General features: G+C 31.7%; 2 protein-coding genes across 2 annotated transcripts; both read left to right on the plus strand.

Moving 5' to 3' along the window:
• The first annotated feature begins 1,996 nt into the window (after positions 1 to 1,996).
• Positions 1,997 to 3,129, plus strand: LOC108471618 (L10-interacting MYB domain-containing protein-like). The gene is made up of 3 exons (XM_017773211.1): positions 1,997 to 2,111; positions 2,277 to 2,344; positions 2,452 to 3,129. Exons 1-3 carry the CDS (start codon positions 1,997 to 1,999, stop codon positions 3,127 to 3,129), a joined length of 861 nt encoding a protein of 286 aa, XP_017628700.1.
• A 5,608-nt stretch (positions 3,130 to 8,737) lies between these two features.
• On the plus strand, positions 8,738 to 13,847 carry LOC108473749 (ribonuclease 2-like). The gene is made up of 9 exons (XM_017775484.2): positions 8,738 to 9,101; positions 9,185 to 9,213; positions 9,731 to 9,804; positions 10,330 to 10,431; positions 10,549 to 10,552; positions 11,495 to 11,586; positions 12,674 to 12,835; positions 13,221 to 13,290; positions 13,584 to 13,847. Exons 1-9 carry the CDS (start codon positions 8,911 to 8,913, stop codon positions 13,640 to 13,642), a joined length of 783 nt encoding a protein of 260 aa, XP_017630973.1. The 5' UTR covers positions 8,738 to 8,910; the 3' UTR covers positions 13,643 to 13,847.
• The last annotated feature ends 180 nt before the right edge of the window (positions 13,848 to 14,027 follow it).

Genomic DNA, 14,027 nt, shown 5'->3' on the forward strand with positions numbered 1-14,027 from the left:
GCCCGGACATCATTCGAATAACCATGCACATTTAACAATAAATCATGACACATTCGTATTTCATTTTCATTAGCAAAACTCAAACACAAGACACTCATCACACTTGCAATTTCGGCTCAATAGCCACACACAAAGAGCATGATTTTGATTTGCTTAAAACATGATCTAATCAAATCATAATCTAAGTTCTATTACTCAAAAACTTACCTCGGATGTTGTCGAACGATTTCGATGGCTATTCGACCACTTTTTCCTTCCCTTTATCGGATTTAGTTCCCCTTTGCTCTTGAGCTTAATTTAACAAATAAATCGATTTAATCATTTGAGTATCAAAAAGAGGAACTCAAGGTACTTAGCCCATATATATTCATTAGACATTAAAGTCACATATGTACGAAATCATGAATCTAACTCAACACAATAGTCCACACTCTCTTTTAGCCGATTATCTAAGCCAAGATAAGGCATCAATATGCTTGCCTCTAACCGAATACATGCACACCAATCCATCTCATGTGGCCGAATATGCATGTCTATGTTGAGGCCAATTATATACTTAATACCACACATAAATGTCATACATTTTACTAACTAATACATTACATATTGTAACTCAATACGCATCTATCATTTACTCCATAACCGAAACATCATCATATGTAAATATATATACCTTGAGATAGTATATATGTTATACCAATACATCATGTGCAAACATATATATATATATATATATATATATGTGCAAGAGCCGAATCACAAGTTGGTTATAACCAAATATAAACATATATCCAAAACACAAATCTTACCTATCATGCAATAAGCATAAATCATACTTATGGATATACCATGGCCGATACTTCCAACAACACCAAATAAAAATATACTTCATGGATCTAAGGTAGACCCAAGAAAGGAACTCATAATCATCAAGATGTAAGCAAACCACCATTGTTCATCTAGATTTAGCATGAAACACAACTATCACCCTTATTAATCTCCATAGCCGAAAACCTTACTTATTCCAAAATCACAATTTCAACATGGTTTACCAACAATAATTTTATATCTCACTCAAAATCAACTAGGATTTCAAGAACTAGTATCAACTTCATTACCTTAATATCGACCTAAGATGACCGATTGCTTCACTCCTTTCTTCCTCCTCTCAATTCGGCCAAGAAGAACCAAAGAACACAACTTGTTTTCCTTCTTCCTTAGAACTTTCAGCCAAAAGAAGTGAAAAATGATGGACATTTTTTTTTCTTCTTTCCCTCAACTCACGGCAATGGGGGAACAATCACACACATCCTTTTTTTTTTTTTTGTTTCTCATCCTACTAACACTAATATTTTATTGCCCATGCTTTTTATTCTATTACTCCTTACATAATGCACTACCCTAACATGTTTATGACATGTTTTTAGCCATAACATTTTGTCCACCCATGCTCATGGCCGGCCACTACTAGATGGGGGGGGAAATTGACATGCAAGTCCCCCCTTTTTCATACATGCACTAATAGGCCACTTTACATTTGCCTAGCACATTTCTAAATTTTCTCACATAAGTCCTATGTACTCCATTCACATGCAATTAACTAAATCGAAGCTTAAAAATTTTCGCACATTCATATTCACATATTTTAGACAATAAATATCACATTCAAATAATTTGGTGACTCGGTTTAGCGGTCCCGAAACCGCTTTCTGACTAGGGTCACTTTAGGGTTGTCACACATGACACATGAATTGTATCTCATTTTGGAAGATTCTTTATGCTTACACTTGTTTGATGGAGTCATATGTATCTGCACAAGTTATTTGTTATTTAATGCCCTGTTTTATTTACTGATTTATGCTGTCCAAAGTAGGACATATTGATTTCATTTTTGCTGCCTAGTGCCCTATTGTATTACTGATTTATGCTTACATACTGATTTATGCTTATTCTTGTGTTATTTAATGCCCTATTGATTTCAAAATAATAATAATAGATGGTAAAGACACGAAAATTTGTGGAGGGAGATAGTACCTTAGCAACAAAAGCTGTTTGGGATGACGAGCTGACATTGATATTTTGTGAACTTTGCGTGAATGAAGTCAATACTGGTAATAAACCGACAACTCATCTAAACTCAAAAGGATGGGAAAATGTTGTTGCTCTTTTTCAAGCAAAAACACAAAAAAATTCTGGAAAACCTCAATTGAAAAATAAGTGGGATACATTAAAAAAGGAATAGAGGTTATGGAGGGAGTTGCTTAACGACTCTACAGGTATTGGATGGTGTCCATCTAAAAGGACGGTCGATGCCACCGAAGAATGGTGGGCTAAAAAAATACAGGTTAGTGTTAACATTGTCATTATTTTAATGCATAAAGTTTATTGAAATTAATCATTTACAAATATAGAAATCTGAGTATAACGTTTAACATTTAACATTTTATGTAGGAAAATCCTGATTTTAAAGGATTTAAGAAGAAAGGAATTGAACCACGATTGAATGATTTAATGTGGCAAATGTTTGGTGGCATTGTAGCCACTGGAGAGAATGCATGGGCACCTTCGTCTGGTGTTTTTCCAAGTGGGGTTCCTATGAGAGATGATACACCTAATGAGGGATTTGGTGATTCAAGTGAAAATAGCAATGAGAATGAAGATATCCCTCCTAATAAGGTACCATCAAACCCTTCTCATGAAACTCCTAATCGAAGAAAGGAAACACTTGGGGTTGTACACGGTAAAGGAAAAAAATCAAGTTCAAGTAGAAAATCATCAAGAAATTCATTAGCTGCTCGTATTGAGAAATTGTGTGAGAGTATGGCTAGTCCAAGGAAGTTAGTGAATGAAATTATTTTTCCTCACTCTGAATATTCTATTTCAAATGCAATGGATGCTTTGCGTGATTTGGAAGATGAAATTCCAAAAAAAGATGAACTATACTATTTTGCCATCAAAATGTTCCAAATACCGGTGAAACGAGAAGTGTTTTTGAACTTAGATCTAGATGTTAGAGTTTGGTGGCTTCGACGTGAGTATGCTGAACAAAATCCGATTGCATCATTTTCATCCTTAGTAGCAACATCCTCATTCCCCTTCCAACCATACCATCCACCACCTCCACCATAAGCTCCTTAGAATTATTATTGTAATATAACTATGCTAGTTTTTTATATGTAAAACTAATGTATGATCTACTTTTTCATTTGCAAAACTAATGTATGATCTACTTTTTTATATGTGAACCTAATGTATTATCTACTTTTTTATATACAAAACTAATGTATGATCTACTTTTTTATACGTAAACCTAATGTATCATATTTTTTATAATATCCCGAATTAGGACCTAATCGGAATAGTGGTTTCGTGACCATAAATCCAAGATAGGCATAATTATTTTATAATTATTTTGAGGTTTATGATATGAATGCATGACTGTGTGAGAATTTTGTGAAGAAATTCTATACGTAAAGTGCTTAATTTGAAATTAGGGACTAAATGGAATAAGTTGCAAAACTTGCATTCTAGAAGTTTTTAGTATGAAATTGATTTGGAATATTAATTACGAGGCTTTAAATAGCAAATTTACCAATTTCTAAAATTTTGGACAAAAATGGGCTTGTACATGAAAGATTATAAAGAAAGGCATTAAGGACATTTTTGTCAAATGGTAAATATATCCATTAAAAAGGAAAATAACACAAAAAAATCTGCTCATCTTCTCCATAGAAGCTGCTGAAATTCTCCTAACACCATAGCTAGGGTTTTCAACATTTCAAGTCTTGATTGTAAGTGATTTTCATGCCCATTTTTAATGTTCTTTTCGATTTTAAAATCTAGAAAGCATGTTCTATCATTTTTTAGTAATATTTTGAGCTAGAATGCATGTATGAAAATTTACCCATGTGTGACATAATTGTATTTTGATTAATCATGAAGGAATATGATGTGTTAGTGTGTGTTTAACAACTTGTACCTACTGATTTTATGTGAAAACTCCTAAAAAGGGGACTTAATTGTAAAAAGGGTAAAATCGAAGGTAATAATCTGATTTTCATGTAGAATATGGGCTGTTATGGATACTAGGAAATTCAGCTATGTCTATATGTCATGTATGTTTAATGTACTACCTAGTCCTTGAAAATTCATAAAAAAGGTGAACTTTGTTATAAAACAGAATCCTGCAGCAGCAATGACGTGAGGTTGAAAAATCACTAAAAATAGTAGAGACAGGATTAGATGACGAATAAATTATAAAATTGAAGCTTGATGAGTCTATTTTCATATGAAAGAAACGAAATGAGCATGAGAGGTATTTTATAAGATATTTAAGTTTTTGCGAAACAGGGCCAGAGCGATTTCTGGATCCCCTGTTTTGATGTTGAAAATTCATTAAAAATTGTACAAAAATAATTAAGAGGCATACTTTATATGTGAAGATTTCTTATTCAGTCTACTTTTAATAGAAACAAGTGGCATAGTCATTTGTATTTTTTAAAGAGAGAAAAATGATTCGTAGTGAACAGGGGTCATAGCTGTCAAGTCCTGAATCAGGGGAAACTTTAACTAATAAACTGTACTAATTGGCCAAACCAAAAATTCAATAAAAAAATTAGTAAATAGATATATGAGTCTAGTTTCCGGAAAAATTTATGGATCTTAATTTCGAGTTTTGTAACTCAAGATATGATTTTTTTAGTGACCATGACACAGATGAACAGCTTAATATAAATGTTGAAGTCAATGGTTTAAAATTGTCCGAATGATAAAATTAGGTTTATTAACACCTCAAGCTCGACTCCGGCGACGGTCTCGGCTGTGGGGGTATTACATTTTTTATGTTTGGTATTTTTAGCTATGATTTTATTCAATTTTTTATGTTGTATAGAATGTCACAAGTTATTAATTTATTTTTATTTGATTACTTTTTCAGGTTATGGATGAATTTAACAATATGTATAATAGTTTTTATATGAATTATGATACCCCTGAATTAAGTGAAGAAGCTCAACGAAAAATAGCCACAATTGTTACACAAGTTCAGCACAATAATTATCATGAAGAGGAAGAACAAGTGTTAAGCAGTGTATTGTTATACCATGAAACTTATTTCACTAAGCAACCGTGTATGGATTTAAATTATACAGGTCAAATGTGGGTGGACGAAATATTAAATGGGCATGATGATCGTTGCATGAATAGTTTTAGGATGCAAAAAAATATATTTCATAGCTTGTTGCATGATTTGCAAACAAATTATGGCTTAAAGCATGGGAAGGTATCTGCAATGGAGAAGTTAGCATTATCATTGTATATTCTTCGAAATAGAGAATCAAATTCAAATGCAGCAAAGCGATTTCAACGATCTGGGGAAACCGTTAGTCGAATTTTTACTGATATGTTACATATATTTGCTCGAATGGGAATAGACACGATTAAACCAATTGAAGGTCAATTCGAGGAAGTACCGAACCATATTCGACATGATACAACATATTGGCCTCACTTTAAGGTAAAATTTACACGATCTTTATATTTTTAAAATATAAATTATTTCTAACTTTTATCTCAATACTTGTATTTATTTTAAAGGATTGTATTGGGGCCATAGATGGAACACACATAAAAGCATGCATTTCGGCTTCTTGTCAAATACCTTATATCGGACGGAAAGGTGAACCAACTCAAAATATTATGGCAGTTTGTGACTTCAACATGTGCTTTATTTTGCATTTCTGGTTGGGAAGGAACAAAGACATGACAAGAGAATTTTTTGCAAGCATTTAGAAAACAACAGCTTAAAGTTTCCACACCTCCACCAAAGTTGAACTTTAATTTTTTTAATTAATCTTTACATAAAAAACAATATTAAAATTTTAAATTTATTTTTAAACTGATATTATGTTTTACTTTTTTGTAGGAAAATATTATCTTGTGGATTCAGGATATCCATAAATGGCAGGTTTTCTAGGTCCATATAGGGGGGAACGATATCATTTACCTGACTTTCATCGAGGTAATCATCGAGCATCTGGAAAAAAAGAAAATTTTAATCATTCCCATTCTTCGTTACGCTCTGTGATTGAACGAACATTTGGAGTTTGGAAAAAAAATGGCCAATATTAAGAGATATTCCAAGCTATTCATTCGACAAGCAAGTTTTAATAGTTATTGCAACAATGGTTTTGCATAATTACATTCGAAGACATGCTTGGTCAAATGATGAGGATTTTCGACAATTTGAGAATATACCCGACATGCCAATCTCTTCAGGCCATTTTGATAGAGGTGAATCGAGTTTTTCTAACAATGAAAGTGACCTTGAAATTGCAATGTTAAGGGAAACCATTGCAAATAGTTTAATGAAACAATATTTGTAAAAACAAATTTGTATCAAAACCTAATTTCTAGTAATAATGAAACTTGTTATGTCTTATGTTAATATATATTTATATATATTTTATTGAAAATCATTCGCTTAGATACTTCAAAATTTGATCCAAGTATAATGTTACTATTTATGTAAAATAATATTTATCATTGTTATAAAAGAATATTTAACTATAAAAATTAAAATTATTATCATTTTATCTAATAAATAATTTAAATTGATTATATAATTCATTAAATATTTATAATAAAATATTAAAAGATACATTTTAATATTTTATTAAATGAATTTATAAATTCACATATTTTAATAATTTTATATAAGTAAAATAATTTAAAACTTCTATTATATATCAATTCTAATATGATGTCCTTAATAGTCATTTTTATTTTCACCTCACCGCTAAAGCTGCATTTGAATCCAAACACACACTCCACCGCTGTTTCTAATCTCACCGCTATAGTATCGATCTCACCGCTACAGTAACTAATCTCATCGCCACCGCTGTTTTTAACCTCACCGGAGGTAAACACACCGCCCATCCAAACTAAGCCTTAGGGTGGGATGTAATAACGTAGGCGTTGTTCTCATTCGTTGGGCCCATTATTTGAGAGAGAGATAATGAAAGAAATTAATTTTAATACTTAAATATATTGTTGTAATGTAAAGTTTTAAATATTAATAAAAATAATTTTAAATATTTATTACCTTTTAGATAAATGTTTTAATAACATTTTATTAACAAATTTAAAACAATAATGAATTTAATTTTATAAATAAATTATTATTTTTATTAAAGGTCAAATAGTCATTTCAAATATATTTTTAATTTCTTGCACAACGTGATTCTAGCAAATCAAACAATGTTATATTATCACGGTGTGTTTCATTTGGTACATTTCTATTTTTTTTCTCAGTGCATATGTATTGTATTTTCACTCTATTTTAATGAACCAAAGCTGTTAATAATTAGACTAATATTTTGACTGACAAAATAACAATTTAAAAAAATAAAAATAATTTAAATATTAATTGTGATTAAAAATATTAAGATGAGAAAAATAATATATGTTAAAGCGAAAATAAATAGGAAAATGTTCCAAGACAAAAATAATGTGCATTACCTCTTTGTTTATAGTGTTTGTGAACATCATTAAGATGTTCAGCTCCATCGTCATCCTTTCTTTTCTTAAATCATACGAATTAAAAAGAAATTTATAAAAAAATCCATTTTAAAAATTAACTTTACAACGAAGGGACTTAACAAAAATATCTACATTACACTCAAAATGTAAACTCAAAATTTAACTTTTATAAAAAATTTTGGTATTGGTATAAGTTAAAATTTTGATAGCTTTTCAAGTGTTTAACATATTCGTCAAGTTTAAGTTTATCGTACTTTTTGAAAGGTTAAAAGGACTTGTATAATGGTACAACAAATATAGTTTTATTTCTGAAATTAGAGTTGTCTATGGATCAAGTCGGGTTACGTCAAGTAAAAAATTTTGGTTCGTTTTTTAGGCCTAGGCTTAGTCAGACCTAAAAATGAGCTTAAAATTTTGTCAAAGCTCGTCACGGATAAAAATGTTAAAATCCGAATCCAACTGCATCTAACCCGCTCAGATTAATTTTTTTATATTATTATTTTATATAAAAATAAATTAAAAATATAATATATTAAAAACACTAAAACATTAAAATAAATATTTTCCAACAAATGAAAAATATTTTAAAATATATATATATATATATATATTTAGATAACACTAAAATAAATACAACTTAACAAGTAAATACCTTAAAAATAGTAACAAAATTAATAGAGTTATACAATATCTAAATAATAACAATAAAATAGTAGTAATATAATTGCGAAATGATAGTAAAACAATAAAAAAATATAATTTTTTTTCAAATTCGGGTCAAGCCTAAGCCAAAAAAAGCTTATTTAAAGTCTGATCCGTTTAGAAAATGAATACTACTTTTTTATCTAAACTAATTTTTAAATCTATATTTTATTTAAATTCTCCCAGGAAGTTAAAAGCTGTACCATCTAAACAAATTTACTTGAAACTAGACAAATTATTTATTTTAATGGTCGAAGAAAATGTGTCATGCATGGATTAAAAGAAATAATGTTGTTATCGAACAAAGAAAACATATGCTATAAGTAAAGGAAACTCAGATATTAATTTGAAAAAAATTAATTACTAAATTAAATATTAAAATCAAACTAAAATATCAAATAATATGGATTAAAATTGACTTGAATATGAAAAACAAGTGTTAATAACAGACATGAATTTGAGGAAAAAAAAAAAAAACACGAATAACAAACCAGCATTGTCTCGCAATCAGAAAAAAACTGAACCTAATAAAGTTTGCCTAGAAACAATGGTAAAAATGACAACTCTATCCTTCCTCTGATCTACTTCCTCCTAAATTCCCCTTTCCCTTTCAAAGAAGCAAACTTATCCTTGACCTCCCCCCATCTCAAGAACCACTCAACATTGACAATGGCGTCCCTCTCTGCCCAAATCATTCTCTGCATCGCCCTAATATCAGCTACCTGTTTGATTATAGGCGTTAATGGAAGTGCGGTTGAACGACAGAGGGAGTTCGACTACTTCGCTTTGGCTCTTCAATGGCCCGGCACCATCTGCCACCAGACTCGCCATTGTTGCTCCTCTAACGGCTGCTGCCGAGGGTGAATAAATCATTCTTTCATTTCTTGTTCGAAGCTAATTTCAGTTGTGAATTAAGTTTTGAGGTTTTTTTTTCTCCCTGCAGCTCGGATTCTCCAACTGAATTTACGATTCGTAAGTGTTTTGGCTATGGACGTAACTGTTATTTTTTTTGTATTGTATATTGAAGATACTAACTGTATGGTTTTAATGTTAACTATCGTCTAGAAGTTCGAAAGGCTGCTTTAGATTGATTTGCAAGCAATGATTGAAGTTTTGGAATTTTTTACTATGATCTTAATTATAGAGATTCTGATTGAAGTTCACTGGAATATTACATAGAATTATCAGTTTTGTACGAAAATTAATAAAGCGTCGACGTGTTTTGCTATGTAACTTAGTACCGCTGAGTGGAGCATAAGATTTTACAATTTGCATCTTCTTTTGTATTCTATTTTTCTAAGTAATTATATTAAGGGAAGGCAGGTTTCTAATAGCTTTTAGTTTTTCAACTATTGTATGTGTCCCTAATGCGCAATGCAAATGGTGCTTTTTTTTTTCAAGATGGTAATTCATCAGGGACATGGGGTGGGGAGGGGAAGAAAGAAATGCTCTAATCCTTTTTTTTTTAAAACTTTGATCTGGTTGGTAGATGGATTATGGCCAGATTATAATGATGGATCCTGGCCATCCTGTTGTGCTCGATCTCAATTTGACATCAAAGAGGTGTGTCATTTATGTTATTTAATTGGTGCATCCAAAATGATGCCTATGCAATAGAACTTTTGTATTTGATAGAATCTGCTCATGTATAAAGATGCTTTAAAGCATATTTTACTTTATTAAATCCTTTTGCACCCACCTAGAGTGAGCATGTGCCGTTGACATAGATGATAACTTGTGATTTTATGTCTTTTTATAACTATTCAGTTCAATTACTCCTTCTACTTTTAAGAAATCTATAGTTTAGAGGTCTCTCGAAATTATATGCACAAATCCTCTTTCAACTTTTTTGAAACCTAAGAGGTTGGCTTGATTTTATGAAAAAGTTGTAGTTGAACCTTAAAAGCTATTATATCATCACATGTTTGTTTTCCTGTATGTCCTGACTTGTCCCGATATTTAGTTCTTCTTTTTCATATAATTATATAGATATAAGTATCTTTCTACTTGTTGCTCTGTGAATTTGATTCAGTCTACGTGTTACATCAATTGGCTTAGTTCTTGAGCTTTGTTGCTATATGTGTGTAGATCTCAACATTGATGGGTGCACTTCAGAAGTACTGGCCATCCTTATATTGTAGCCGCCCGTCAACTTGCTTCAGTGGAAAAGGGATATTTTGGGCTCACGAGGTGGATTTTGGTTGCATATCTCCATATTGTTAAACAATTCCTTCCTCGATGACAGAAAACTAATAGGTCTTTGTTTTTGTTTCTATGGTGGTTGACATGGGGGATGCACATTTGTAGTGGGGTAAGTGTCTTCAGTTTTTTTCTGCCATATCATATGATTAACCTCTTGCATTCATTTAATAGATAGTTAATTTGGGAAAGAAGTGTGAGATATTCAAATAGGGATAATGAGTTTATTTGCATCCAGTGTGTTGAACCCTCTTTTCTACAGTCATTCGAATGGTAGTACTTAATAATAGCTCATACCATATAAAATGCATGGCATGCTATAAGGCATACGATCAAGCCTAACAAACCAGATGAAGGAAAATGATAGGATCACATGGCTAACCATTGAGACTCTAACCATTGGCCAAAAACTAAACAAAGGAATGCAGTGTCTAGTAGTTCACTGCATCTTTAATGACAAATGTTGCATCTTTTTCTTCTCATTCAGCTTTTGAGACTGGTAACTGAATTTGTGAATGAGCAGGAGACTATAATAAAAAAGATGAAAGCTGATTACCATGTTTTATAGTGAGACATGGTTGATTATCAATATGATTAATGATATTGAGATTGGTATTGGGATATTTTAGATGATAGTTGAAGTTTATAATACCTTATGTCATATCACAATAATAGTTCTTTAGTTGTATCATCTCTACGTATCTCTCCTTAGATCTGTACTCTTATGCAATGTATTAAAGGTTATCTGAAGTATTAGTAAAATTAATCACTGCAATATATATTTCCTTTGAAACAAGAGAAGAATGTGGTAGTCCCTAAGCAAGTAATGATGATGATTTATTTAGATATATTTTCCTTGAGTCCATGCATCGAATTTTGGTGGCAGCCTTGTGGATGTGCTGCTTTAATAAAGAATATATCAGCCAAAAAATTGATTAAGCTTTGATGAACAATCACATGCATGCATAAAGTTTAGATGGAAAAATGTTGATATGTGCTCTTCTATCTCTGTGTTCACGTTTGGTGCTTAAAAGTATTACATTTTCTCTTGCAGAAACACATGGAACTTGCTCCTCTCCTGTATTTCATGATGAATACAGCTACTTTTTAACAGCCCTCAATGTTTACTTCAAATATAATGTCACGGTATGTTTTAGAACAATCTTCATTAATCTTAAAAGCCCTGAAACCACCCTATGTTCCTCAGTTGTTCAGTTTGTACCCTAAATATTCATCTTCATGAGTTGCAAATTGCAATGTGCATGTAACTCAGTTTCATGCTTGTGATTGGTGGTGCATGTCTTTGTTGGGGTTAACACATATTCCTATGATTTAGCCCATAGAATGAGATGATGGTCAAATTTATCACTTATTCCTTTTCCTGAAGTTTTTTAGAATGGAATGCAAACTGAGAAAATCAAGTGTCTTTTAGTTTCATGCTTGTGATCTATGATGCATGTCTTTGTTTCCAACCTGAATGATCTATTTTTGGGATAGTTTTGCTAGTGAAAGTGTAATATGCACCCTGCCATTCTGAGCAAGTTATTTAGTTCTTCAATGAAGGAATGAACCTGCAGGTTCTTTTAGAATTCTGCAGGACATTGCTTGGTTCTTCAAATAAGAGTTATTGCTTAAGTGAAGTTATTTCAAAATATAACCTTTATGCTACTGGAACATACTTTAAGTGAAGTTATTTTCCTGAAATATTAACTCCACTTTGGTAAGCATATTGTTTAATAATGATTTGCAAAAGGAGCATAAAAATTATATTGAAAGATCAGGACTGATATAAAGGTGTTGCTTATGACTGGGCTTTTGTAAGGTTTGCTTAGCCTGTATAACATGGCCCTGTCTAATCTACAGCTGAGAAATAAGGGAGATGAATATTGCTGGCTTGTATCTAATATTAAAACTGTTTGAAATTTAAGTTCCAATTAGCCAATGGTTAGCATCTTTTCTACTTTCATGGAAAATATAATTGCGCATTTATTTTAACAGATCACAAAAATGATTAACTCCATTATTGTTATTTCTGCTATACCCTTCATTTGATACTCTGTTTCCTTGCCTAGTGGTCCTAACCTTCATGGTTTACCTTCTGTTTTGTATCTAGAAGTGTAATGAATAGTTACAGATTTCTTCATTCGAAATCTATGGCTATTGCAGAGTAAAGTTGATTTTGTCATCTTTTTTATTATAGTTTGTAATCTCATGAGCAATCATTTGATGCCAGAAAATGCTGAATGAAGCTGGATATCTTCCTTCTAATAGTGAAAGGTATCCTCTTGGAGGCTTGGTCTCTGCCATTGAGAATTCTTTCCAGGCAACGCCGGAGGTGATTTGTTCAAAACATGATGTGAAGGAAATTCGTTTATGCTTCTATAAGGATTTCAAGGTTAGATTTGTTCCACTCGTTCTTCATAATCTGCATGATTTGGTTATGAGGTTTTTACCCTCATGTAGTTCAAAGTTGATGTACTTCACCATTTACTGTCAATATTCTTGGCTTGGACTTCTAGCTAGAAATATATCATCTTTTCCCGTCAGATTGTAGATCACTAAAAAATGTTAGTGGTTCCTAAAGAACCAACCCTCATATAGCATGCTAAATCTCTGGAGTTTCCTGCTAGAAAACTTCATCTTTGCAGTCTAATATGTTTTCTTGGGTATGCAGAAGCATCTTCATTGTCTGACGATGTATACATATATGATGATATGTATATTATACTTCCCTTTTTATTGTAGAACTGATGCATGTGTTGAAATTATTCTTCTTACAGCCTCGGAACTGTTTGGCCTCAAAGACGTCATGTCCGAAGTATGTTAGCTTGCCAACATACGTGGCATTGGGTAAGTTTCAACTGCTGCTTGTAGTTTTTGTTCTCACAGTACTGCTAGAGGAAAACATAAAATTTCATGGCTTTTTTTCCTTTGTTGGGAGTGATATGAATACAACATACTGTATCTCCCATACTGATGATTTCTCTTTTTTGGTTCAGACCAAACTTATCAGGCATTTTTATGGTTTTGACATATTTACATTCTAATAATTTCTTGTTCGTCTTATAAAGTAGTAATCAAATTTAAATCCCCTCCATTCCGTTCTCTTTAGCCTTCGCTAATTGCCATTTTTAACTTTGCAGGGCGTAATGAATCTGATATGGGTATTGAACGGATATCTGGTGATTTTGAAGCTCTGTAAGATCTGAAGTTTCTGTATCTATAATGTAACATATTTCAATTATGTAGCGGTTTGTACTCCATTCAACTCTTCAACTAATTCCACTTAATCATCCGGTTCGAATATAGAACGGATGTCTGGCGATGAAGCTCTTCTGTTTGATCTTAAGTTTCTATATCAACATTGTAACATATTTCAATTATATGCTGGTTTGTACTCCATTCAATTTGATCATACTTTATAATGATTTCCTAATCAAGCCCGAATGGGGTTTATTTCTTGGCTATCAATGGACCTTTTTTGTCTCGCTAGCTTGGTAAAAGTCATTCAACCAACCTTGTGAAAATTATGGTTACTATTTGCAATCAGCAAAAGCCTAATATGTAGACGTAATTAGGTTTTAAAT

Source organism: Gossypium arboreum, chromosome 11 (assembly GCF_025698485.1).
Source record: "Gossypium arboreum isolate Shixiya-1 chromosome 11, ASM2569848v2, whole genome shotgun sequence".
NCBI lineage: Eukaryota > Viridiplantae > Streptophyta > Magnoliopsida > Malvales > Malvaceae > Gossypium > Gossypium arboreum.

Excerpts from the sequence above, each read along its gene's own strand:
- LOC108471618 (XM_017773211.1), top strand. The coding sequence starts at position 1,997 with ATGGTAAAGACACGAAAATTTGTGGAGGGAGATAGTACCTTAGCAACA. Across the intron at positions 2,112-2,276 it reads CGTGAATGAAGTCAATACTG|GTATTGGATGGTGTCCATCT; the intron begins GTAATAAACCGA and ends ACGACTCTACAG. Across the intron at positions 2,345-2,451 it reads GGTGGGCTAAAAAAATACAG|GAAAATCCTGATTTTAAAGG; the intron begins GTTAGTGTTAAC and ends CATTTTATGTAG.
- LOC108473749 (XM_017775484.2), top strand. The coding sequence starts at position 8,911 with ATGGCGTCCCTCTCTGCCCAAATCATTCTCTGCATCGCCCTAATATCA. Across the intron at positions 9,102-9,184 it reads TCTAACGGCTGCTGCCGAGG|CTCGGATTCTCCAACTGAAT; the intron begins GTGAATAAATCA and ends TTCTCCCTGCAG. Across the intron at positions 12,836-13,220 it reads GCTTCTATAAGGATTTCAAG|CCTCGGAACTGTTTGGCCTC; the intron begins GTTAGATTTGTT and ends TTCTTCTTACAG.